Below are 27,652 nucleotides of genomic sequence, written 5' to 3'. Positions count from 1 at the left end.
GGAAACGCCATTGGATGTGAAGAGAAGTGGTTGGGCTCTTTCTTATTGGAGATGGTCATTTTGTGACACTAATATGATACGTATGTTACCTCTCAGTACAAGCCCAAGCATGGATGTTGTCCAGATTCTGCTGTATACAAGGACAAAACTCTTCATTGTCTGAGAAAGTGCAAATGGAGCTGAATGCTATGCAATGTGAACCGCCCTATTTCTGACCTTATGATGGAAGGAAGACCATTGTTGAAGATAGTTAGAGTAGGGAGATGTCCTGAGAAATTCCTGCAACAATGTCCTGTGGTTGATTGGCCTCCACCAACCATACCCTTCATTGCAGAATTCTCCACTGATCCCCATTTACTTGTGTCTCACTCGAACTAATTGGTGAAATATTCATTTGAATGCTGTCTGTTGTTTTACTGATGTTTAGCATTGTAATATGTACCACGCCAATGTTTTCATAACATGTGCTTCATTCGTGCCTGAATATTTGCTAGCTGGTGAGTAATCTCATCGCAACAGGTCTCAGCAAATGATCCTCTTTCAAAAGTGGTTCAAGAATGTATTCTGAAGGACATCTAAATGCAAATAAATACACATACAGTACATGACTTGATTTAGGGCTGCATGGTAACACAGTGGTTAACACTGTTGTTTCACAGCGTCAGGGTCCTAGGTTCGATTCCTGACTTGGGTCACTGTCTGTGCAAGTCTGCACTTTCTCCCCGTGTGTGCGTGGGTTTCCTCCGAGCATTCCGGTTTCCTCCCACAAGTCCCGAAAGACATGCTTGTTAGGTGAATTGGACATTCTGAATTCTCCCTAAGGCGCTGGAGAGTGGCAACTAGGGGATTTTCAAAGTAACTTTATTGTAGTGTTAATGTAAGCCTACTTGTGACACTAATAAAGATTATTATTGAGGATTATTTGCAATTCCTGATATATATGATGAAAACCTGCTGTAATCTTTTTGATTGGGCATCATCATACATTGAGCAAACATTCTCCATACTATCTGTTGGTATTAGCACCAAAAACCATAGAAGATATCGTCGATACTCTGGAATCATTTCAATACTATTATCTTTTCTCAGGGTTATTTGCTACCATGGGTGATGGCATCTTATGAATTCACCAGACTGGGTTGTTAAGTTTTAATCATTGCAGGATGTCCATTCATCTCTGTTTGCAAATAGTTCCTATATTATGCCAATAAGGTCTTACTTAATCCTTTTACTGGAATCTTGGGGCTGGCTAGATGGACTGCAGTAGTCTTTTTCTAATCCAGTACATCTCTTCTTGACCATTTTCATTCATCTAATTGTCCTGTGGGTTAATAGTCATACAGTCGCTGAAAAAAATAACCATTTTCTTTATATTACCTCATCTAGATCCAATCACGTTTGGTTAACTCTGGTTCTCTCCAGTTTTTTTTTCCGGTTGCCTTCTGATGTCACTAAAATTGACCATTTTGTTCCAAGAATGGTTTCTCAATGTATGATAATACCCTCCCAATCAAATCACAGCAATTTCCATCAGGTAGATAGTTAATTGCTAATAACCCTCAGTCAATTAATTCACTTAATGATTGATTTTAATTTTATGTGAGTGTTCTACAGAATATGTTCTAGAACCATTATTGAAATAGGATGTGAGCTGTTCATCACCAAAGACTCATGAGATAGAGATTGATACAGCATATTTGTTAGCTGATAAATAATTAAGAGGTTAGAATACTTACTGATAGTTCAATGACTCTTGACTTATAATCATAAACAGTTTATAGAATCTGAGAATCCACAGCAGAATAGCCAACGGATCTCGAATATTGAGCAATAAGCAAGGAGCAGAGCCCTCCTAGATTATAGTATTTAACTTGGATAGTTAATCATCTTCATCATCCACGAGAGGTCTACTGTATACCCTCAATTAGCTTATTTATTCATGCAAGAAATGGTTTATTTGGGAGCTTATGAACCAATGTTGGTTGTTGTCATTCACTTTTGTAAGGTATTGAACTACAGTTTGGCAATCCTTTAATTTGATTTTCATAAATTTCTCAAATATTCGTTTTTGAAAGCTGTTGGACGGGATTCTCCGACTCCCCGCCAGGTCGGAAAATCGCTGGTGGGCAGCGTGAGTCCCGCCCCGCCGCACCAACGGCGGTTGCCAAATTCTCCGGCGCCGGTCTTCGGGCGGGGGCGGGGATCACGCGTGCCGGTCGGGGGCCATTGGCAGCGGCCCGCACGGCAATTCTCCGGGCCCCGGATGGGCCGAGAGGCCGTGCGTTCCTGGCCAGTCCCGCCGGCGTGAAATGGACACGGTCCATCCAGGCGGGACCTGGCTTGCAGGGCGGCTAGCGGAGTCCTCGGGGGGGGGGGATCCGGCCGGGGGGGGGGGTCCCCACGGTGGCCTGGCCCGCGATCAGGGCCCACTGATCTTCAGGCGGGCCTGTGCCATGGGGGCACTCTTTCCCTCTGTGCCGGCCTCTGTAAGGCTCCGCGATAGCCGGCGCGGAGAAGAAACCCCCTGCGCATGCGCAGGAAACACGCCGGCGGTTCTGCGCATGCGCCAACTCGCGCCGGCTCACAGTGGCCCTTTGGCACCAGTTGGCGTGGCACCAACCCCTCCGGCGCCAGCCGAGGGAGGATTTCGCAACTTCCGGGTGACCCGACACCAGAGTGGTTCGCGCTGCTCTTGGTGCCAGCGTCGGGCCGCCCTGCCAATTGGGGGAGAATCCTGCCCATTGTGTAATTTATGACATTCTTTATTCTCCCAATTAAAGAATTGCAGGTAGCACTTACATTCATTTGCTAAAAAAGTCTTAAAATTCTATGATGCACTCTTTAAAAAAAAAATATTTTTATTGAAGTATTTGCAAAATGTTTATAACAGTAACAAACAAAACAATAATAACATAAACATCAACATGGTAAACTAGACATTTCACACCCAATCCCTCCTGTTCATCCCTTAACCATATTACACCTACCCGCACCCCCCCCCACCCCCCCTCCCCCTCCAGAATGCTGCTTCTGCCGACATTTTTATTTTTCCCGAGAAAGTCGACGAACGGCTGCCACCTCCGAGAGAACCCCAGCATTGACCCCATTAAGGCAAACTTTATTTTCTCCAGCTTGAGAAACCCAGCCATGTCACTGACCCAAGTTTCCACACTCGGGGGTTTCGAGTCCCTCCACATTAAAAGGAGCCGTCTCCAGGCTACCAGGGAGGCAAAGGCCAAAACGTCAGCCTCGTTCACTCCCTGAACTCCCGGGTCTTCTGACACTCCAAAGATCGCTATCTCTGGACACAGTACCACCCGCGTACCTAGGACCTTGGACATTGCCTTGACAAACCCCTGCCAAAATCCTCCAAGCTTCGGGCATGCCCAAAAAATGTGGACATGGTTTGCTGGGCTCCCCCCACACATGGCACATCTATCTTCTACCCCGAGAAACTTGCTCATCCTCGCCGCCATCATGTGTGCCCGGTGTAGCACCTTAAACTGTATTAGACTGAGCCTGGCACATGATGAGGAGGAATTAACCCTGCTTAGGGCGTCCACCCACAGACCCGCCTCTAACTCCCCACCTAACTCCTCCCACTTGTCCTTCAGTTCCTCCACGGGGGTTTCCTCCACCTCCAACAATTCCTAACAGATATCCGACACTTTCCCCTCCCCCACCCAGGTACCAGACACTACTCTGTCCTGTATCCCCCGTGGCGGCATCAGCGGGAAAGCCAACAGCTGTTTCCTCAGAAAGTCCCGGACTTGTAAATATCTGAAACCGTTTCCCAGCAGCAGCTTGAACTTGTCCTCCAGCGTCTTCAGACTGGGAAAACTCCCGTCTATGAATAGATCTCCCATCCCATCCCATCGGACAGTGGTCAGGGACAGAGTGGTGTGACTGCAAGGGAGGCAGGTAGGGGGATCCTGAGTTTAGGAGTTGAGGAGCCTCAGCCCTTGACCTTGTCCAACAGGTATGAGGTACTTGCTCCCTGTGTGGATGAGGAAGAGGGCTGTAGGGAGGATGCGTTGACTGACCACTGCACCGTGGTACAGGAAGCCATTCAAGAGGGGGGAGCAAAAAGACAAGTGGTAGTTGTAGGGGATTCTATAATTAGGGGGATTGATGGCATCCTTTGTAAGCCAGATCGAGAGTCCCGTATGGTATGTTGCCTGCCCGGTGCCAGGGTGAAGGACATCTCTGATCGGCTTGAAAGGATTTTGGAGAGGGAGGGGGGGATCCAGTTGTTGTGGTCCACGTTGGGACTAACAACATAGATAAGACTAGGAAAGAGGACCTGTTTGGGGATTATCAAACACTAGGGACTAAATTAAAGAACAGATCCTCCAGGGATATAATCTCTGGATTACTACCCGAGCTACGTGCCAATTGGCATAGGGTTGAGAAAATTAGGGAAGTTAACACGTGGCTAAAGGAGTGGTGCGGGAAAGAGGGATTCCATTTCATGGGGCATTGGCATCAGTACGGGGGCAGGAGGGACCTGTACCGTTGGGACGGTCTTCACCTGAACCATTCTGGGACCAGTGTTCTAGCGAATAGGATAAATAGGTTGGTCACAAGGACTTTAAACTAGCAAGTTGGGGGGAAGGGAAGTGTAAAGCTATGGACAGTATAATGGTTAATGGAGATCAAGGCAGCAGGTTACGCGACAGGTTATTATGTAGAGATATGGGTTCAAAGACAAGGAAAATTAGGAGAAAGGGCAAGAGGAAAAGTAATTTGCGAAAAGTTACTGATCAAGGTGTTAGGATTCATAACAAAGACATAAAAAACAGCATAAGTGTACTTTACCTGAATGCTCGTAGTATACGAAATAAGGTAAATGAGTTGATGGCGCAAATCATCGTGAATGACTATGATTTAGTGGCCATTACTGAAACATGGTTAAAAGATGGTCACGACTGGGAGTTAAATATCCAAGGGTATCAGACTATACGAAAGGATAGAATGGACGGTCAGGGCAGTGGTGTAGCTTTGTTGTTTAAGGATGGCATCCGGGCAATAGTAAGGGATGATAGTGGTGCTATGGAGAACAATGTTGAACCAATTTGGGTGGAAATCAGGAATAGTAAGGCGAAAAGGTCACTGATAGGAGTAGTCTATAGGCCACCAAATAGTAACAGGATGGTAGGGCAGGCAATAAGCAAAGAAATAACGGATGCATGTAGAAATGGTACAGCGGTTATCATGGGAGATTTTAATCTGCATATTGATTGGTTTAACCAGGTTGGTAAAGGCAGCCTTGAGGAGGAGTTTATAGAATGTGCCCTGGATAATTTCCTGGAACAGTATGTAATGGAACCTACAAGGGAACAAGCGGTCCTAGATCTGGTCCTGTGTAATGAGGCAAGATTGATTAATGATCTCATAGTTCGGGATCCTCTTGGAAGGAGTGACCACAATATGGTGGAATTTAAAATATAGTTGGAGGATGACAAGGTAAAATCAAACACTAGTGTTTTGTGCTTAAACAAAGGCGATTACAATGGGATGAGAGAAGAACTAGCTAAGGTAGACTGGGAGCAAATACTTCATGGTGAAGCAGTTGAGGAACAGTGGAGAACCTAGCGAGCGATCTTTCACAGTGTTCAGAAAAGGTTCATACCAACAAAAAAGAAAGACGGTAGAAAGGGGAAAAATCGACCGTGGATATCTAAGGAGGTGAGGGAGAGTATCAAATTGAAGGAAAAAACATACAAAGTGGCAAAGATTTGTGGGAGACTAGAGGACTGGGAAGTCTTTAGGGGACAACAGAAAGCTACTAAAAAAGCTATAAAGAAGAATAAGGTAGACTATGAAAGTAAACTGGCTCAGAACATAAAAGCAGATAGTAAAAGCTTCTACAAATATATAAGACAAAAAAGAGTGGCTAAGGTAAATATTGGTCCTTTGGAAGATGAGAAGGGAGATTTAATAATAGGAGACGGGGAAATGGCTGAGTAGCTGAACAGGTGTTTTCGGTCAGTCTTCACAGTGGAGGACACAAATAACATGCCAGTGACTGATGGAAATAAAGATATGATAGGTGAGGACCTTGAGATGATTGTAATCACTAAGGAGGCAGTATTGGGCAAGCTAATGGGGCTAAAGGTAGACAAGTCTCCTGGCCCTGATGGGATGCATCCCAGAGTGTTAAAAGAGATGGCGAGGGAAATTGTAAACGCACTAGTGATAATTTATCAAAATTCACTAGACTCTGGGGTGGTCCCAGAGGAGTGGAAAGTAGCAAACGTGACACCACTGTTTAAAAAAGGAGGTCGGCAGAAAGCGGGTAATTATAGGCCGGTAAGCTTAACTTTGGTTGTAGGGAAAATGCTGGAATCTATCATTAAGGAGGAAATAGCGGGGCACCTGGAGGGAAATTGTCCCATTGGGCAGACGCAGCATGGGTTCACAAAGGGTAGGACCTGTCTGACTAATTTGGTAGAATTCTTTGAGGACGTTACCAGTGCAGTAGATAACGGGGAGCCAATGGATGTGGTATATCTGGATTTCCAGAAAGCTTTTGACAAGGTGCCACACAAAAGGTTGCTGCAGATGCATGGCATTGAGGGTAAAGTGGTAGCATGGGTAGAGGATTGGTTAACTAACAGAAAGCAGAGAGTGGGGATAAATGTGTGTTTCTCTGGTTGGCAACCTGTAACTAGTGGGGTCCCTCAAGGATCAGTGTTGGGCCCGCAGTTGTTCACAATTTACATAGACGATTTGGAGTTGGGGACCAAGTGCAACGTGTCAAAGTTTGCAGACGACACTAAGATGAGTGGTAAAGCAAAAAGTGCAGAGTATACCGGAAATCTGCAGAAGGATTTGGATAGGTTAGGTGAATGGGCTAGGGTCTGGCAGATGGAATTCAATGTTGCCAAGTGTGAGGCTATCCATTTTGGGAGGAATAACAACAGAATGGATTATTATTTAAACGGTAAGATGTTAAAACATGCTGCTGTGCAGGGGGACCTGGGTGTGCTGGTGCACGAGTCACAAAAAGTTGGTGTGCAGGTGCAACAGGTGATTAAGAAGGCTAATCGAGTTTTGTCTTTCATTGCTAGAGGGATGGAGTTCAAGACTAGGGAGGTTATGCTGCAATTGTATAGGGTGTTGGTGAGGCCGCATCTGGAGTATTGTGTTCAGTTTTGGTCTCCTTACCTGAGAAAGGACATATTGGCACTGGAGGGAGTGCAGAGGAGATTCACTAGGTTGATCCCAGAGTTGAGGGGATTAGATTATGACGAGAGGTTGAGTAGACTGGGACTGTACTCATTGGAGTTTAGATGGATGTGGGGGGATCTTATTGAAACATATAAAATTGAAGGGAATAGATAGGATAGATGCGGGCAGGTTGTTTCCACTGGTCGGGGAAAGCAGAACTAGGGGGCATAGCCTCAAAATAAGGGGAAGTAGATTTAAGACGGAGTGTAGGAGGAACTTCTTCACCCAAAGGGTTGTGAATCTCTGGAATTCCTTGCCCAGTGAAGCAGTTGAAGCTCCTTCTTTCAACGTTTTTAAGAAAAAGATAGATACCTTTCTAAAGAATAAAGGGATTCGGGGATATGGTGTACGGGCCAGAGAGTGGAGCTGAGTCCACAAAGATCAGCCATGATCTCATTAAATGGCGGAGCAGGCTCGAGGGGCCAGGTGGCCTACTCCTGTTCCTAGTTCTTATGTTCTTATGTTCTTATCCGTTGAATTCCTGCTCTCTGCCAACTTCGGAACCCGCCATCTATCCTGTCCAGCGCGAACCTGTGGTTGTTGCAAATCGGCGTCCAGACCGACGCACCCTCCACCTTCTTATACCTCCTCCATTGCCCCCAGATCCTCAGTGCCGCCACAACCACTAGTGGAGTACCGGGTCGGCGAGAATGGCAGAGGTGCCGTTACCAGTGCTCCCAAACTAGTGCCTTTGCATGACGCCGCCTCCATCCACCCCCATGCCGACCCCTCCCCCATTATCCACTTCTTAATCATCGCTATATTCGCCGCCCAGTAGTAGTTTCAAAAGTTCGGCAGCGCCAACCCACCCTCCCCCTGACTGCGCTCCAACAACATTTTCTTCACCCATTATTTTTATTCGCCCATACAAGGCCCAAAATAATCTTGTTTACCTGCTTGAAAAAGGCCTTAGGGATGAAGATGGGGAGGCACTGGAAGACAAACAAAAATCTGGGGAGGACCATCAATTTCACAATCTGTACCCTCCCCGCCAATGATAACGGGAGCATATCCCATCTTTTAAAGTCCCCCTCCATTTGCTCCACCAGCCGGGTTAGGTTGAGCCTGTGTAATGCCTCCCATTTCCGAGCCACCTGTATTCCCAGGTAGCGAACGTTCCTCTCTACCATCCTGAGTGGCAGCTCTTTCCGTCTCCTCTCCTGCCCCCTTGCCTGGATCACGAACAATTCACTTTTTCCCATGTTCAATTTGCACCCCGAGAACCTGCCAAATTCCCCCAAGGTCAGCGAAACCCAGTGCTCCACGCCCCCCCCCCCCCCTCCCCAAACCAGCCCCTGCCACTTCCTTGATGCTCTCAGCACCATGGTCTATGGCTCTATAGCCAGAGTGAACAGCAACGGGGAGAGGGTGCACCCCTGCCTCGTCCCTCAGTGTAGCTTAAAGTACCCCGACCTCAGCCAGTTCATGCACACACTCGCTACCGGCGCCTGGTAGAGCAATCGCACCCAGTCGATGAAGCCCTCACCAAACCCAAATATTCCCAGCGTCTCCCAAAGATACTCCCACTCCACCCGATCAAAAGCCTTCTCCGCGTGCATCGCAACCACCACCTCCGCCTCCTCTCCTTCTGAGGGCATCATAATTACATTCAAAAGCCTCCAATCGCTAGCATTGAGCTGTCTACCCTTAACAAATCCGGTTTGGTCCTCCCCTATCACCCCGGGACACAGTCTTCTCTCCTAGTGGCCAAAATCTTAGCCAGCAGCTTGGCATCTACGTTCAAAAGCGAGATCGGCCTATATGACCCACACTGCTCCGGGTCCTTTTCTCATTTAAGGATCAGTGAAATCGAGGCCTGCGACATCGTTGTGGGGAGGATTCCCCTCTCTTTATCCTCATTAAGGGTCCTCATCAGCAGTGGGCACAACATCTCTGAGAACTTCTTATAGAATTCTACCGGGCAATCGTCCGGCCCTGGAGCCTTGCCCGTCTGCATGCCCTCCAGTCCTTTAACAATTTTCTCTGCTTCAATCAGGGCCCCCAGCTCCTCAACAAGGCCTTCTTCCACCCTGGGAAACCTCAACTGATCAAGGAACTGCCTTGTCCCTTCTACACCAGGTGGGGGTTACGACTCATATAATTTGCTATAAAATTCTTTAAAAACGTCGTTCAACCCCCCTGGGTCCAAGATCATGTTGCCCTCCCTATTCCTTACTCCCCCAATCTCCCTGACCGTTTCTCTCTTCCTAAGCTGGTGCGCCAACATCTTGCTCGCCTTTTCCCCATATTCGTAGACCGCCCCCCTTGCCCTCCTCAACTGCTCCACCGCCCTCCCCGTGGTCAACAACTCAAACTCTGCGTGTAATTTCCGATGCTCCCTCAGGAGCCCCGCGTCCAGGGCCTCCGCATATCTCCTATCCACTCGAAGTATCTCCTCCACTAACCTCTCCCTCTCTGCTCGTTCCACCTTTTCTCTATGGGACCGAATCAAAATTAGTTCCCCTCTTACAACTGCTTTCAGAGCCTCCCAAACCACCGCTGCTGATAACTCACCCGTGTCGTTTGTATCCAGGTAATTCTGAATGGACTTATTCACCCGCCCGCAGACCGCTTCGTCCACTAACAACCCCACATCCAGCCTCCACAGCGGGCGCTGCCCTCTCTCCTCACTTAACCACAAATCCACCCAATGCGTGGCATGATCAGAGACTGCTATCGCCGAATATTCCGTCCCCGCCACCTTCGGAATTAGCGCCCTGCTTAGAACAAAAAAATCATTGCAGGAGTAAACTTTATGGAAATGAGAAAAAAACGAAAACTCCTTCGCCCTCTGCCATTCAAATCTCCATGGGTCAACTCCCCCCATCAGCTCCATAAAACCCCTCAACTCCTTCACCGCGGCAGGCCTCCTTCCAGTCCTGGATTTTGACCGGTCCAAATCGGGATCAATGACCATGTTGAAGTCTCCTCCCATGATCAAGCCATGAGACTCTAGGTCCGGTATCTTGCTTAACACCCGTCTCATAAATCCCACATCGTCCTAGTTCGGAGTGTATACGTTTACAAGCACCACCTGTACACCCTCCAGCTTCCCACTCACCGTAATATCTACCCCCCTTATCTGCCACAATTCTTCCAGCCTCAAATGCCACCCACTTGCTGATCAATATTGCTACCCCCCTGGTCTTTGAGTCCAGCCCAGAGTGGAACACCTGACCAACCCACCCCTTTCTCAATCTTGTCTGATCAATAATCTTTAGATGTGTCTCCTGAAGCATTGCTATGATTGCCTTCAGCCCCTTTAAATGCGTGAAAACGCGAACCCTTTTGACTGGCCCATTCAAACCCCTCACATTCCACGGAACCAGCCTGGACAGGGGGTTACCACCCCCGCCCCCCCCCCCCCCCACCCCCACCCCCCACCCCTCCCGCCCACCTGCCGACTAGCCATAACCATTTTTTGGCCAGCCCAGAGCCCGTGTCCCCCGCTTCCCCGAGCTCCCCACAAGCAGCAACCGCCCCCGACCTCCCTTTTGTTCCCCGGTAATAGTTCCTCCCCTGTCAGCAAAGCAGCCTCCCCTCCCCCCCTCTCCCCCCACCCCCCCCCACACACAACAGCACCCGAAACCTAATCCCCCAGGTCAAGCACTATCTTAGCACATGTTCACCCCCCACCTCGCTTCCGAGAGTCAGCTGACGCATGCTGACCCCGACAGCCCCCTCCCCTGGTGCCAAACAGTCTGGCTCCCTATTGTTCGAACCCCTCTCCTGACATGCGTGAACCATTCAACAACATCGCAGTCCCCAGTAAGTAAACAACCTCAAGTAAAAGATATTGACATAAACCAATGCAGAAAACAATCGCTTGGAACCAAACCCACCCTCCCACAGAATAGCACCAACTTCGGGGCTCCCCTCCCCCCCTCCGCATCCAATCTCTGCAAAAACAAAGCACCCTCAAACCACCACCCAGCCCCATACTTAACCCAGAACCACATACAGTCTTATTTGACCCAATATAAGAATTACAAAAATAACAAACTGCCGCCACATAACTTCTCCAAGACTTAAGTGTCCTTTAAGATGCTTCCAACTTCTTTTCTTTGATAAAAGACCATACATTGTCCGGTGCCTCAAAGTAAAAGTACCGGTCTTCGCGCGTAACCCACAACCTGGATACAGCATCCCGAATTTCACCCCCTTCTTGAAGAGGATCGCCTTCACCCGGTAAAACTCAGCACGTCTCTTGGCCAGCTCTGCTCCCAGGTCCTGGTAGATGCGCATCTCGCTGTTCTCCCATCTGCTTCTCCGCTCCTCCTTGGCCCACCGCAAGACGGGTTCTTTGTCCGAAAAACAGTGGAAATGCACCACCATGGCCCTCGGCGGGTCATTCGCCTTATTCTTCCTTGCGAGGGCTTGATGCGCTCCGTCCACTTCCAGGGGCCGAGAAAATGCCCTGGGCCCCATCAGCGTCTCCAGCATGCTCACCACATATGTTCCTGCATTTGACCCCTCAATTCCTTCAGGGAGACCAACGATCCTAAAGTTCTGCCTCCTGGACCTGTTCTCCAGGTCCTCCAATCTCTCCTGCATTCTCTTGTGGCGCTCATCCAATACCTCCACCTTATGCTCCAGCACGGTTAGATAGTCCTAGCTAGACAACCTCAGCTCAATTTCTTGTATCGCTTTCCCTTGGGCCGCCTGATTCAATACCACTTGATCGATCGCAGCCTTGATCGGGTTCAACGTTTCCTTTTTCAGCTCAGCAAAACAGTCCTTAAAGAACTACATCTGCTGCTCCTTTGACCACTGAGCCACCGCTCCCTGGTCCTGACCCTCTGCCATGCTGCGCCGCGGTCCCAGCTCCGACTGCTTCACTCTATCCCGGCTGAGTCATTCATACAGCCACTTCTAGTCCAATTAGCTGTACATCGGAGGGGGAATCCTTCTTAATATCGTCCACTGCACCCATCTATCCCCTAAAGTCCGAGAAAAGTCGGGGAAAAAGGTCTGAAAGTCTGTTTCAGGTGAGAGCTATCGAATGTGCGACCTACTGCTCCATGGTCACCACCGGAAGTCTCCTATGAGGCATTCTTAATATTCTTCAGAAATAATATTAAAGCAAAGAGGAATAATTAAATTAAGAAGGTCTTTCCACTTTAATAAATTGGTTTAAACATTTATTGGTCACATTTTTGGTAATGTGCTACCTGAACACTTAAGGCAAACTTTGGATATTTATACCATTTCAAATTCCATATATCACATTATCAATATTGGTTTATTTCAATAGCAAATCTGGAGTTAAACTGTTCCTTGCAGTATAAGGATTACATAAAATGGTGCAACGAGATCTTTGCTAACACTATCCGTTATTCTTCTTTTTGTAGATAAAGAATCTCGACTGGGTATAAAGATAGACCAGCCTAAAGTTGTCTCATACCGAGGTAGCAATGCCACTCTGCCCTGTAAGTTCTATTATAAGCCTGTGCCTGTGCATGCAGTTCAAACCCCTCTTAAGGTCAGGATCAAGTGGACCAAACTCACCTCGGATTATCTCAAGCAAATTGATGTATTTGTTTCATTGGGAAACAACTGGAAAAGCTTTGGAAACTACCAGGGAAGAGTTTTTCGAGAAAATGAGAATGATGCCTCCATAACAATAACAGATTTAACACTGGAGGACTACGGTAACTACAAATGTGAAGTAATTGAGGGACTAGACGACGTCACCGGGACTGTGCTGCTCGATCTGCAAGGTACAAATATGTGATTCTTTTTATTTGCAAAAAAACACATTTGTTTAATAATCACTAAATATCATGGTGGTGTTTATTTCTTGTACAGTATTTCTCAGTCTTGTGTTCATTGAGGTGAATGGCATCATTTCAAAAGACCGTGACACCGAATATCATCAACTAATATTCCCCGGGCAGAGACATGAAAGCTACATTTACACTATCCTGTTAACATGTCCTTCTCCAACTCAGCATCACCTCCCTGAATGTATCAGTGTGAACTTGCCATTTTCCACGTTAGACTGGTCAATAGCTGCCAGTTTCATTCTTTGGTCCCAAAAATACCATAAAGACGGTAGAACTCACCTCAGACTACTACAAGCATTTCAATCGAAGACCGACCAAACACATTTCACATAGCAGGCAAGCAATGTTGAATCAATTGGACTGATTTGAATCCAGACCTCAGAGGTTCTCCTTCCTACCCCCTCCCCAGTTCCCACTGATTTTAATTTTAGTAAGGCTGCTTGTTGCCACACTCAGTCAGATGCTGCCTTGATATCAAGGGCAGCCAATCTCACCTCACCTCTGGGATTCAACTCTTTTGTCCTGTCATGTGAGAGTACCTTTAAGAAATTGGTGTTTATAAATGGGTGTGTATATAAGTACCTGTAGTGAGAGTGCCTTTAAAAAATGGGTGTTTATTACTGCAGGGATGTCAGAGAGAGGGTGGAGCTGGGCTGTCTGTCAGCTTTTTACTTTCATTTTAGGCTATTTGCTGCAGGGTGTGTTTTAGTTTCGTTTTCAGAGCTGGATAGCTGCAGTCACAGCTGTGGTGTTGGGTGTTCTGACACACAGATGAGCCAACACGGTTGTATATGGTACAACGCTATTTTATTTAAACTTACTACGTACAGTTTTGTCTTGACACTCTGCACGTGGGGATTCCCTGTTTGTGATTTTGTAACAGCTCTTCTCCGTGTCTTTGTCCCCAGACCTACTGACCACCAGGTATCGTGCTCGTGCTTTTTATGTGGTTGGTGTTCTTGTGTGTGATTGGTTGTGGTGTTGTGTGCTCTGATTTGCCTGTTGGTGTGTCCATCATGATGTGTGTGTTTGAATATCATGACATCCCCCCTTTTTACAAAGATATGTGCCTACGTGGTAATAAATATGATCGTGTCGTGAGTGCATCTAAGAGTGTGTGTGTGTCGTGTACAGCATGTGCATATGACGGAACTATTTACATGGGGCGATGTCGGGTGCGTCACATGAACCAAGTTGTACCATAACATAACATGAATGCGAACGAGAGAAAAAAAAAAACTTGAACAGTTGTCCAGTCAGACGACATCTGGAACGATAAACAACAACAGGTTATCATGTAAAATTGTGGAACTTGTTAGACATATGAACGGTATTATAAGTCCAGTCTAATGGGCTTGTGACGAGTTCGGGTTGACCGCCTCAAGGGTGGATCAAGAACCACCGGCTGCTGTGCAGGCATGGCCATGGGTGGCGATGGAAAGGGCGTGATGTGCGGCAGCTCCACAAAGTCATCCTCGGAAGCCTGTTGAGGATCTGGCGTGTGCGTACTGTGTGGCTGTGAGCGTGGAAGTCGGCGAAGGGCGCGCCGATTGCGGCGACGCACTGAACCATCCGGCATGCGAACCAGGAACGAGCGGGGAGCCACTTGTCGGAGGACTTTGGCCGATGCTGACCAGCCACCATACGGTTGATGGACGCGTACTTTGTCTCCGGAGGACAGGGGGGGCAGGTCCGTCGCTCGTGTGTCGTACCGACTTTTCTGGCGATCACGCTGCATTTGCATGTTCCGAAGAACCGTCTCATGGTCTGTTGTTGGTGCCAGGATGGAAGGTACCGTCGTCCTGAGGGAGCGACCCATTAGTAGCTGCGCTGGCGAGAGACCCGTGGATAGCGGGGCCGATCGATAGGCCAGCAAGGCGAGGTTAAAGTCCGATCCGGCAGCAGCCGCCTTGCACAGGAGCCGCTTGGCGATGTGGACACCCCTTTCAGCCTTCCCGTTCGATTGTGGATGTAGAGAGCTGGATGTCACATGAGTGAAACCATATGCTGCGGCAAAGGACGACCATTCACGGCTGGCGAAACAGGGTCCATTGTCTGACATGACAGTCCTTGGAATGCCATGGCGAGCAAATGTTTCCTTGCAGGCCCCAATGACTGCGGACGACGTCAGATCATGGAGAGGCATGACTTCCGGGTAGTTTGAGAAGTAGTCTATAATAACGATGTATCTCTGCCGAGCGCGTGAAATAGGTCAACACCCACCTTCGCCCAGGGGGACGTCACCATCTCGTGTGGTAGAAGCGTCTCCGGAGGATGCGCCGGCTGAAACCTCTGACAGGTTGTGCAGTTGAGCACCATGTTGGCTATGTCTTCATTAATACCCGGCCAATATACCGCCTCTCGGGCCCTTCGTCTGCATTTTTCGACGCCCAAGTGGCCTTCGTGTAGTTGATGAAGAATCATCTGGCGCATGCTGTGCGGAATAACGATCCTGTCTAATTTCAAAAGGACCCCGTCTATGTTGGTAAGGTCATCTCGCACATTATAAAACTGGGGGCACTGCCCTTTGAGCCACCCTTCCGTCATGTGGCGCATCACTCGCTGCAGAAGGGGGTCAGTCGCCGTCTCTGCGCGTATGTGGGCCAGACTAGGATCATCAGCTGGCAGATTTGCTGCTGTCAGAGTTACGTGTGCCTCAATTTGACGCACGAACCCCTCCGCATCTGGTGGTGTGCTCACTGCTCGGGAGAGAGTGTCCGCCACGATGAGATCCTTCCCCGGAGTGTAGATCAGTTCGAAATCATACCTCCTGAGTTTAAGTAAGATGCGCTGGAGGCGAGGGGTCATGTCGTTCAGGTCTTTGTTAATGATGTTGACCAGGGGGCGGTGGTCAGTTTCAACCGTAAATCGTGGCAGGCCATACACATAGTCGTGGAACTTGTCCAGTCCAGTTAACAAGCCCAGGCATTCTTTTTCTATTTGCGCGTAGCGCTGTTCGGTAGGGGTCATGGCTCGTGAAGCATATGCAACCGGGGCCCATGACGACGTGCTGTCTTTTTGCAGGAGTACCGCTCCAATACCAGATTGGCTGGCGTCTGTTGAGATCTTTGTAGGGCGAGTCGTGTCAAAGAACGCCAGCACTGGTGCCGTGACCAGTTTGTGCTTGAGCTCCTCCCATTCCCGCTGATGCGATTGGTGCCAGTTGAATTCTGTCGATTTTTTTACGAGATGGCGCATATTCGTTGTATGAGAAGCCAGGTTGGGAATGAACTTCCCAAGGAAGTTGACCATGCCCAGGAATCTTAGGACAGCCTTCTTGTCAGCCGGCCGTGGCATGGCTGTGATGGCGCTAACTTTGTCTGCATCGGGACGGACCCCTGACCGTGAGATGTGGTCCCCGAGGAATTTCAGCTCCGTCTGGCCGAAGGCACACTTCGCACGGTTGAGACGCAGGCCATTTTGTCGTATGCGGGTGAAGACACGTCGTAGACGATGAATGTGTTCCTGCGGAGTGGTGGACCAAATGATGATATCGTCCACATATACACGTACCCCTTCGATGCCTTCCATCATCTGCTCCATAATGCGGTGGAAAACTTCAGATGCTGAAATGATGCCGAATGGCATCCGGTTGTAGCAGAATCTGCCAAAAGGGGTGTTGAATTTGCATAGTCTTCGGCTGGCCGGGTCCAATTGGATCTGCCAAAATCCTTTGGACGCATCCAATTTGGTGAATATTTTGGCTTGCGCCATCTCGCTGGTGAGGTCCTCTCGTTTCGGGATGGGATAGTGTTCCCGCATGATGTTGTTATTCAGATCTTTAGGATCTATACATATGCGGAGCTCGCCAGAGGGCTTCTTTACACAGACCATGGAGCTGACCCATGGCGTGGGCTCCGTGACCCTGGATAGGACCCCTTGGTCCTGAAGATCCTGCAGTTGTAACTTGAGGCGGTCTTTGAGTGGCGCAGGAACCCTGCGAGGTGCGTGAACGACAGGGATGGCGTCCGGTTTGAGTCGAATCTTGTACGTGTATGGCAATGTCCCCATGCCTTCAAAAACCTCCTGGTTGTGAGCAAGGAGGGAATGGAGATTTGCGTGGAACTCAGCATCCGGGAAGTCGGATATCTCATCTGGAGAGAGAGACATAATGCGCTGTACCAGGTGAAGGACCTTACACGCCTGTGCGCCCAGTAACGAGTCTTTTGATGAGCCGACAACTTCGAAGGGGAGTGTGGCCATGTGCATCTTGTGAGTTACCTGTAGCTGGCAAGATCCTATGGACGGGATGACGTTCCCGTTATAGTCAACCATCTTGAGCCGGGATGGCGTGATGGGTGGTTTGACCTTCATGGCCTGGACTGCAGAATATGCAATCAGGTTGGCGGATGCGCCGGTGTCCAGACGGAAGGTGACGCGCGATCGGTTGACCGTCAGGGTGGCACACCACTCATCGGCTGGATTGATGGCATTGACCTTGTTGACATCGATGACGGAAACGCGGAAGGCATCCTGGTCATCTGCATCACTTAACTGGAAGTCTTGATGCGTGGGCTGGACGGTCCTGACTTGTCTGCGAGATTGTCGGGGATGTGCCGGATCCATGGGTTGAGCCGAACGACAGTGGGCAGCGTAGTGGCCCATCTTGCCACATCTGAGGCACTGTCGGTTTTTTGCAGGACATTGCCCTTTTAAATGTAGAGCTCCACAATTGCCGCACGTCATGACGTCACGGCGTTCGTTGCGCCACTGCGCATGCGCAGTGCGATCTTGCGGTGGGCGCGCCTGCGCAGTGCATCCCTCGATGTGGCCATTATTTTTGGCGCGCACCAGCGCGGGAGACCGCGAAAAGCGCGGGAAGCGGCCGCTGTCGTCCGGGCCGTGGGTCGGGAAGTAATCGACGGCCTGGATGCGTTCGACGTCGTGGGCGGCCTGGCTTGCCGATTCGACGGCTGGGGACCCCCTCCGTGCCAACTCGGACGCCTGAAATCGGGCAAAACGGCAGGTAGCATTTTCGTGGAGGACACAGGCTTCCACAGCAGATGCTAAGGTGAGGCTTTTTATTTTAAGAAGCTGCTGGCGTAGGCCACTAGAGGCAAGGCCAAAAACAATCTGGTCCCTGATCATGGACTCTGTGATGGTGCCGTAACCGCAGGACTGCGCTAGAATCCGGAGGTGCGTCAAAAAGGGTTGAAAAAGCTCCTCCTTACCTTGCAGGCGTTGCTGAAAGAGGTATCTTTCAAAACTTTCATTTACTTCAACTTTAAAGTGCTGGTCCAGTTTGAGGATGACCGTGTCATATTTGGATTGGTTTTCGCCTTCTTCGAACACCAGTGAGTTGAAGACGTCGAGGGCGTGCTGACCTGCGTAGAAGAGGAGCATTGCAATCTTCGTTTCATCCGAGGCACTCTGTTTTTCGGTGGCTCGGATGTACAGGTCAAATCGCTGCCTGAAGAGCTTCCAATTGGTACCTAGGTTCCCCGCGACTTGCAACGGCTGCGGTTTGTCGGTGCGGTCCATGTCCAGAATGGCAGGTTAGTTGGCAGGTATCGATCCACTCCTGTACCATGTGGTGTTGGGTGTTCTGACACACAGATGAGCCAACACGGTTGTATATGGTACAACGCTATTTTATTTAAACTTACTATGTACAGTTTTGTCTTGACACTCTGCACGTGGGGATTCCCTGTTTGTGATTTTGTAACAGCTCTTCTCCGTGTCTTTGTCCCCAGACCTACTGACCACCAGGTGTCGTGCTCGTGCTTTTTATGTGGTTGGTGTTCTTGTGTGTGATTGGTTGTGGTGTTGTGTGCTCTGATTTGCCTGTTGGTGTGTCCATCATGATGTGTGTGTTTGAATATCATGACAACAGCCAGAAGGTGTATTAGAGTCTCTCTCTGTAATCTAAAGACTGTAAATTAATCCTGGTGATTCAAAACTAATAACAATAGTGACTTTAACCTGATGTGCTTCCGGGAAAAGGTGTTTTAAGTCTTATGGATGTTAAAAGGAAAGCTGAAAGGATTACTTAATGTTGTATTCTTTGGTGGTTGTATTTGAATTAATGGTTGCTAAGATGTTCACTGTATGCTTTAAAAAGGTGAACTTGACTTCATAGAATAAACATTGTTTTGCTTTAAAAATTACTTTCCCATTTCTGCTCTACCACACCTGTAGAGTGGGCCGTGTGCTCCCCATAGCACAAGCTAGTAAAAGTTGTGGGTCAGGTGAACTCCATGATACACTTTGGTGTTCTCTGAACCCTGGCCCATAACAGTCCATACAAGGCTATAACAAGGTTCGGAGCCGAGTTGGCTCCAGTGCAACCCAAACTAAACATTGCCGAGCAGGCTCTTTAATTATGTCTTTGATCCCTCTAATCTGCCTATTTTACTTTTCTCTTATGTTTGTCTTCCCCTCCTTCAAATATCGCAAATATTTTGGTAATTATCTAGTGTATCTGAATATATGTTTATTTGGACCTTTTGGTGTATTTTTCTCTCTTACTTCATGAGGTTTCTTTTTGTGAAGGCACCATGCGATACTTAAAATTCTGGACTTTGCTGGAGAGTCTAGAAATTATTCCTTGGTGTCCTGTATTATAAGGAGGCCTTCATTCCTGAGGAATATGCCAACTTTAGAAAAACGTACCACTGACATTTGGCATAATTTTCACTGAGATTTAATTTTCACTAAGGAGAGGAACTCAGTTACATTATATAGAGCCACCTTCCTTAAGATAGCAGATTATGACCTTCCATCAGTTTTCTGACGGCATGTTAATTAATGTGTGCTTTAAAGTATACAAACCAGTGGAAAATCTGAGAACAACAAAGTACAAAATAGATTCTACCTTCTGATTACAGAAGGGATGACTAGATGGGTGCTTGCTTAAATTCATAGGTATCTATGTTCAAGGGATCTATTTCATATAAGATAATTGAGCAGATTATAAACTAAGGCAGCATTACTAGCTTTATAAGGGATAGTGGTGACACTCAAAAGAGAAGACTCTGATGGAGCAGTAATTTTCCACTTTTAACATTGAAGACAGAAATAGAATTTGCAGAAGAAAGATTAGTACAATACCATAATTGTGTATGTCTGAGGCAAATTTCATAGGTATTTAGTAGAAATGATATTTAAACAAATTGTAGTCTATTCTTTTGTCTATTTTTCTACCCTTGGCCATACTTAATTGCCAGGAAAGGCACGGATAGGTTTGATAAAGTGTAAATCTGGCTTAACAGTAATTTGCAAACTCTCTGCAGCAGCAGTGTGGTAATTCCTTGCCTCGCAAGTCTCAACCATTCGCACAGAAACTGTAGTGATATGCATAAGCAATTGTACATGTAAATATGTTTGACCTCCGACCACTAAGTGGTAGGCAAGTTATACCTTGTGACACTGTAACCTAGGGGGAGTCTGTAGGTGAATTTGTCGTGGTTAGTTGTGTTTGTGATTGTTCCAGTTTATTAGTATTAGTTTCCAACTTACAGTTTGTTGGACAAAAATAATTTTGACTAGTCCAGAACGAGATGTTCTTTGGTATGCCGACTCAATCATTATCTATGTACTAGAACATAACATGGTACCATGCTGATCAAAAACTGCAGATCTGGGCCGAAATTCTCCCGAAACGGCGCGATGTCCGCCGACTGGCGCCCAAACCGGCGCCAATCAGACGGGCATCGCACCGCCCCAAAGGTGCGGAATGCTCCGCATCTTTGGGGGCCGAGCCCCAACATTGAGGGGCTAGGCCGACGGCGGAGGAATTTCCACCCCGCCAGCTGGCGGAAACAGCCTTTGTTGCCCCGCCAGATGGCGCGGAAATGACATCCCCGGGCGGCACAACTACCGTGTTGTCTCAATGTTTTTGTAAGGCTCCAATGATTTGTCGAATATCATACTCAAACCGTATAAAAAGGAGCGTCAGCGGCCGCTGACAGTTTCCCACGCATGCGCAGTGGAGGGAGTCTCTTCCGCCTCCGCCATGGTGGAGACCGTGGCGGAGGCGGAAGGGAAAGAGTGCCCCCACGGCACAGGCCCGCCCGCGGATCGGTGGGCCCCGATCGCGGACCAGGCCACCGTGGGGGCACCCCCCGGGGCCAGATCGCCCCACGCCCCCCCCCCCAGGACCCCGGAGCCCGCCCACGCCACCTTGTCCTGCCATTCAAAAGGTGGTTTAATCCACGCCGGCCGGACAGGCAATTTATCGTAGGGACTTCGGCCCAACCAGGCCGGAGAATCGAGCGGGGGGGCCCGCCAACCGGCGCGGCCCGATTCCCGCCCCTGCTGAATATCCGGTACCGGAGACTTCGGCAACCGGCGGGGGCGAGATTCACGGCAGCCCCCGGCGATTCTCCGACCCGGCGGGGGGGTCGGAGAATGACGTCCCTGAAGTGTGAACGTTTGAAAGACACAGGGATTCTCCGTTGCCCAACGCCAATATTGTAATCGGCGATGAGGCGGAGAATCCCTTCCGAAGCCCAAATTGGGGGCAGCGCCGGTTTGACGCCGATTTTTTATTCTCTGCTCCCTCCGAAATGGCATCATCGCGTCGCACGCCATTGGAACGCCGTTCGCGCATCATTGGAAGGCTTCCCCTGATGCTCCGCCCCCAATAGGCCAAGTTCCCGACCGCACGGTTGACATGCGCATCCGTAGCCATGGACCCAGCCATTCTCTGACCGATTTTGGCCAGGGAGCCGGGGCGGACCCAGGATCGGTGAGGGTTCGGCGACGATTTTGGCATCATAAAACGCCACAGTTCCCACGCTAGCATCGGCACATGACCACAAAATCAGAGAATCCAGCCCATAGTCTTCAAATTTGGAAACGGCGCTAAAACAAAACAATCAGGGAACATTGAAATTAATCTCTGAAAATGCTGAACCAGTAAAAGAAGAAGTTGGAAAGTTTGAATATGCCTCAGTATCTTCAAGTAACTGGTAATGTCAGTGGCAATTGGCTTGCAGTTAAGCAACAGTTCACACTGTATGTGGAAGCCTTAGGATTACAAGCGCAACCTGATGTTCAAAAACTAGCGTTATTGATAACTGTAGCAGGCTCCCAGGCGATATAGATTTACACCACATTTGATTTTTGAACGGGAGGAAGATGGTAAAAGCTTCGATGCCATCATTAATAAGTTTGATGAGCATTGTATTCCGAAAAAGAACAAAACCTTTGAGCAGTACATATTTAGAATGCACACGCAGAAGACGGACGAGTCCTTTGATCGCTTTCTTACCGGCCTCAAGTTGAAAGCACAAACTTGTGACTTTGCAACGTTAAAATGCTCGATGATTCAAGATCAGATTTTCTTCGGAATTAATAATAATAAGATGCGTGAATGGCTCTTATGGGAGAATGAGTTTCAGTTAGCAAATGCGATTAAGATTTTCCATGCGAGTGAGCTAGCTGAGCAGCATATAAACACATTGATTGCACGGAGCTTTGGTGCAAAAATTGGGAGCGATGCCGACGCCATTGATGTTGTGACGCACTTGAAAATAAAACATGGTCTCAGCAGCAGTGGCCATTTTAAACGCTTGCCAGAAGCAGCCATTACATGTAAAAGATGTGGAAAAGGCACCTACCGAGGCAATGTCCAGCATATGGAAAAAATTGCAAAGGTAAAAATCATTTTTCCAAACAATGTTTTACAAACAGGAAAGTTAATCTAGGAAAGTCCGTCAATACTATTGATGATATTAACTTAGAAGGCGCATTTTTCATCGATGTAGTTTCGAATGAAGACAAAGCCAAACAGGGTAAAATGCCACCTACAGAAACAAAAAGTTAGAAAAATGATATTTCAACAGTAACAAAAGGTAACTGGACAGTTCCTTTGTTAATAAATAAATCACTCATCAATGTTAAATTAGACACAGGAGCAAGAGCAAGCCTCATAAGCTTCAGTGTTATTGAAGCTATGAAAATAAAACCGAGAATATGAAACAAGCCGGTCTTCTTGATGGACTATAATGGTCAGAAAATTGACACATTGGGGATGTGTGAACTTGATGTCCAAGTAAAAGATAAAGCTCACAAAGTCAAATTCTCCATAGTAGCTAAAGATTGTCAGTCGCTGCCGGGTATTGAAGCAGGTGAAGCACAGAAACTTGATAAAAGAGTGGATAGCATTGACTCTGCACTGAGCACACACAGTGGATCATTGGAGTCTATTGTACAGGCTGTTCCGGAAATTTTCCAGCCTTTTGGTGTTTTGCCTTTCACCTACAAGATTTAACTTAAAAATTATGCTCAACCTGTGATACATGCTCTGAGAAGAGTTCCAGCACCATTACATGACCATCTAAAAGCTGAATTAGACATAATGACACATCTTAGCATTATCACAAAGATCGAAGAGCCGACAGATTGGGTCAATTCGATGGTGTGTGTAGAAAAACGGAGTAATGATCTTAGGATATGCATGAATCTTAAAGACTTAAATGCAAATATTAAAAGGAAACACTATCCGATACCTAAGCAAGAGGAGATCACAAGTGAGATGTCTGGTGCAACATATTTCAGAAAACTTGATGCTTTGCAAAGGTTCTGGCAGCTCAAGTTAGATGCAGAGAGTACCAAGTATTGTATGTTCAAAACACCGTTTGGAGTTCTTCGTATGCCCTTTGGCATAATCTCAGCGTCAGAAATTTTCCACAGAGCGATGGAACACAAAGTTGAAGGCATTCAAGGTGTTAAAATGTATGTCGATGACATCATCATTCGGGGTTCCGCCCAAGAGAAACACAATGAAAGGCTGATAAGAGTATTACGGAATGTTAAGAAAAATGGGCTACTTCTCAACAAGGCCAAATGTCAGCTTGGTGCAAAGAAAACAATGTTCCTAGGAGACAGGTTGTCTGCTCAAGGAATAAAGTCTGATGACATGAAGATACAAGCCATTATGAATATGCCTCAACCAACAGACAAAGAGGGAGTACTAAGAGTACTCAGCCTGATCAATTTCATTGGTAAATTTATTCCAAACCTCTCAGTGAAGACAACATGTCTTAGAGAAGTCTTGAAAAAGGTGAATAACTTCACTTGGGCAGACAAACATGAAAAAGAGTGGATCACATTAAAAATAACTCGAACAACAATTCCAGTTCTAACGTTTTCCGATCCAACAAAATATACCAAGATTTCAACAGATGCAACAAAGGATGGTCTAAGTGCAGTTTTGCTGCAACAGGGAAATAGTCATGATTGGAAACCAGTAGCATATGCTTCCAGATCGATGACAGTCTGAAAGTCATTATGCTCAAATAGGAAAAAAAATGTCTAGGGTTAGTGAATGGCTCAGTAAAATTCCACAGTTATGTGTACGGTCAACCTACTTTTGTTGTTGAGACAGATCACAGGCCGTTGGTGGCCATAGTAAAGAAGAATCTTAGTGAGATGTCACCTCGCATTGAACATGTGAGATGAAACTTGAGAGGTATGACTTTTAATTGATCTATACACCGGGCAAGTATATTGTAGTAGCAGATGCACTGTCCAGAGCTACGGCAGCACTAGATGACAATTCCATGGGAGAGGATGTGCAAATTCATGTGGATATGATCACAGAAACGCTACCAGTGTCTGATGCAAAATCAAAACTAAGTGTTGCAGAAACAGAGAAAGATGAAGTATTGCAAATGGTGATACACAATCTCAACAATGGATGGCCAAAAGGTTCATGTTCCAAGTATCATCACATACGATCAGAGCTAAGTGTAACTAATGGTTTGTTAATAAGGCAGGAGATAATCGTTATTCCACAGTCTCTGCGCAAAGAAATACCACAAAAGATTTATGAGGGTAATCTTGGACTCGAGGAATGCAAGAGAAGAGCGCAAGATACTGTATTTTGGCCAGGAATAAATAAATATATAGACAATGGTTGAAAAGTGTAGCACTTGTCAACTATATCAATATCGACAAGCAAAGGAACCGATGGAAATGGGCAAAATTGTGTCAGTTTCTTGGAAAAAGGTTGGGATAGACTTATTCTCCCTTGAAGATGAAGAATATTTGCTAATAGGTGACTACTATTCAAACTATCCAGACGTAGCACAGTTGTCAAGCTCGTCAGCCAATTGTGTTATTAAGCACATGAAAGCTATATTTGCACGGCATGACAATCCTCAGGTCGCTATGAGTTATAATGAACAGTGTTTCAACTGTAAAGAATGGAAGGCTTTTGCACAGTATTATGACTTCAAACATGTAACATCAAGTCCACTGTATCCTCAATCCAATGGCAAAGCAGAAAAAGATGTGCAAATAGTCAAACAACTATTGAAAAAGGCGATGGACAGTCAAGATGATCTATATCTAGCATTGCTCAGCTATCGAGCATCTCCTTCAAGTTGTGGTTTGTCGCCATCAGAATTGTTGATGAGTTAAAAGCTAGAACAATTCTGCCATGCCATACCAAACATCAAGTAAATGACAAGACAAGGGATCAGTTGCAATTGCATAAGGAGAAGCAGAAGAGGTACTATGACAAGTCAACCAGGGCTCTGAAACCTTTGAAACCGAATGATGTAGTGAGAGTGGAGGATTCCGATGGCTGGTCAAAATGTGCAACAGTATTACAGAAAATAGGTCCGATCATGGAGCAAGGACAGGTACTAAGGCCACATAGGCAAGCACTCCTAAAATTTAAACAACCTGTTGCTCAACTGCAAGCGGACGATATCTATGAAAACTTACATTCTTCTAAACCAACACAAACAGAGGACGAATCAAATATCATTGTACAGTCTGAAGTTCCGAGCAGTGATGTGCTCATACCAGTTGCACCTACAGAAATGCAAGACCGTCAAAAGGATTCATCAGATTTACCGAAGTTAAGAAGATCAACAAAGCATAGGAAGAAACCTGAAAGATTAAATCTGTAATTGGAAAATATAATATAAATTACTGTGCTATGCATTTCATATATAATATTCATTAAAATGATGTATATATGTTTTGTTCAAAATCGCAGGAAAAGGGGATGTAGTGATATGCATAAGCAATAGTACATGTAAATATGTTTGACCTCTGACCACTAGGTGGCAGGCAAATTATACCATGTGACACTACAACCGAGGGGAAGTCTGTAAGAGAATTTGTCGTGGTTAGTTCTGTTTGTGATAGTTCCAGTTTGTGAGTATTAATTTCCAACACACAATTTTTTAGACAATAATAAATTCGACTCGTTTAGAACTAGATGTTCTTTGGTACGTCGACTCAATCATTGGGGCAGCACGGTAGCATTGTGGATAGCACAATTGCTTCACAGCTCCAGGGTCCCAGGTTCGATTCCGGCTTGGGTCACTGTCTGTGCGGAGTCTGCACATCCTCCCCGTGTGTGCGTGGGTTTCCTCCGGGTGCTCCGGTTTCCTCCCACAGGCCAAAGATGTGCAGGTTAGGTGGATTGGCCATGATAAATTGCCCTTAGTGTCCAAAATTGCCCTTAGTGTTGGGTGGGGTTACTGGGTTATGGGGATAGGGTGGAGGTGTTGACCTTGGGTAGGGTGCTCCTTCCAAGAGCCGGTGCAGACTTGATGGGCTGAATGGCCTCCTTTTGCACTGTAAATTCTGTAAAATTTTCTATGTAATAGAACATAACAGAAACATAGTCAAATCGTGGCCTATTTTGATGCGCCTCATTCTAAAAATCAACACAGTTCCTCCATGTGTTGAAATGAGCTTTTAAGTTATCACACTTCTTTTGGTAATGAATTTTACTCTTGACCTTTCCCCAAAGGTGGCGGGCGCGATTCTCCACTCCCACGCCGGTTGGGAGAATCGCCTGGGCCGCCAATATTTCCAGGGACGCCGGTCCGACGCCCTCCCGTGATTCTCCCAAGCGGCAGGAACGGCCCCGTCGAGTTTCGTGGGCCGCAGGCCGGAGAATCGCCGGAGACACCCAAAATGGCGATTCTCCGGCACCCCCGCTATTCTGAGGCCCGGATGGGCCGAGCGGCCAGGCCAAAACGGCGGGTTCCCCCCGGCGCCGTCCACACCTGGTCGCTGCAGTCGTGGGCGGTGCGTGAACGCTGGGGGGGCGGCCTGTGGGTGGGCAAGGGGGGATCCTGCACCGGGCTTCACCTGCACCGATCGCGGGCCACCCTCTCTGAAGGAGGACCTCCTTCCTTCCGCGGCCCCGCAAGATCCGTCCCCCATCTTCTTGCGGGGCGGATTTAGAGAGGACGACAACCACGCATGCGCGGGTTGACGTCGGCCAACCCGCGCATGCGCGGATGACGCCCGTTATGCGGCGCTGGCCGCGTCATCTATGCGGCGCCGCTTTTACGCGGGCGACAAGGCCTGGCGCGTGTAGATGACGCGGCCCCGATCCTGGCCCATTGTCAGGGCCTGAATCGGTCGGGACCGGGGCCGTTCCGCGCCGTCGTGAACCTCGACGGCGTTCACGACGGCGCGGCCACTTCGGCGTGGGAGTGGAGAATTCCGCCCGGCAGCTCCGGGATGTTATAAATTTGCTATGCTGGATTAAGTGGGATGGATCAATGAGGTAGTAGGCCAAATTCCCACCCCAGTCAGTGGTGGGACAGCATCTGTAAATAGGTGCCGCAGAGCACTGCAGCCTGACCCATATAGTGAAAAGTAGTGATTTAGACCATGCCCCACATTTTGTATAAATTATGTTTTTCACTGCA

The 27,652-nt window shown here is 47.6% G+C and overlaps 1 protein-coding gene across 3 annotated transcripts in view; it reads left to right on the top strand.

Moving 5' to 3' along the window:
• LOC140429354 (hyaluronan and proteoglycan link protein 1-like) overlaps positions 1-27,652 on the top strand; it is a 176,769-nt gene that overhangs the window by 124,621 nt on the left and 24,496 nt on the right. For all 3 annotated transcript variants that reach the window (XM_072516220.1, XM_072516217.1, XM_072516219.1), the window contains exon 3: positions 12,585-12,953. In XM_072516220.1, the coding sequence (XP_072372321.1) occupies positions 12,585-12,953 (369 nt within the window). The remainder of the gene's footprint in view (positions 1-12,584; positions 12,954-27,652) is intronic.

This window comes from Scyliorhinus torazame, chromosome 9 (genome assembly GCF_047496885.1).
Source record: "Scyliorhinus torazame isolate Kashiwa2021f chromosome 9, sScyTor2.1, whole genome shotgun sequence".
NCBI lineage: Eukaryota > Metazoa > Chordata > Chondrichthyes > Carcharhiniformes > Scyliorhinidae > Scyliorhinus > Scyliorhinus torazame.
Note: the sequence above shows the minus strand (reverse complement) of the source record. Positions and strands in the feature narration are given on the sequence as shown.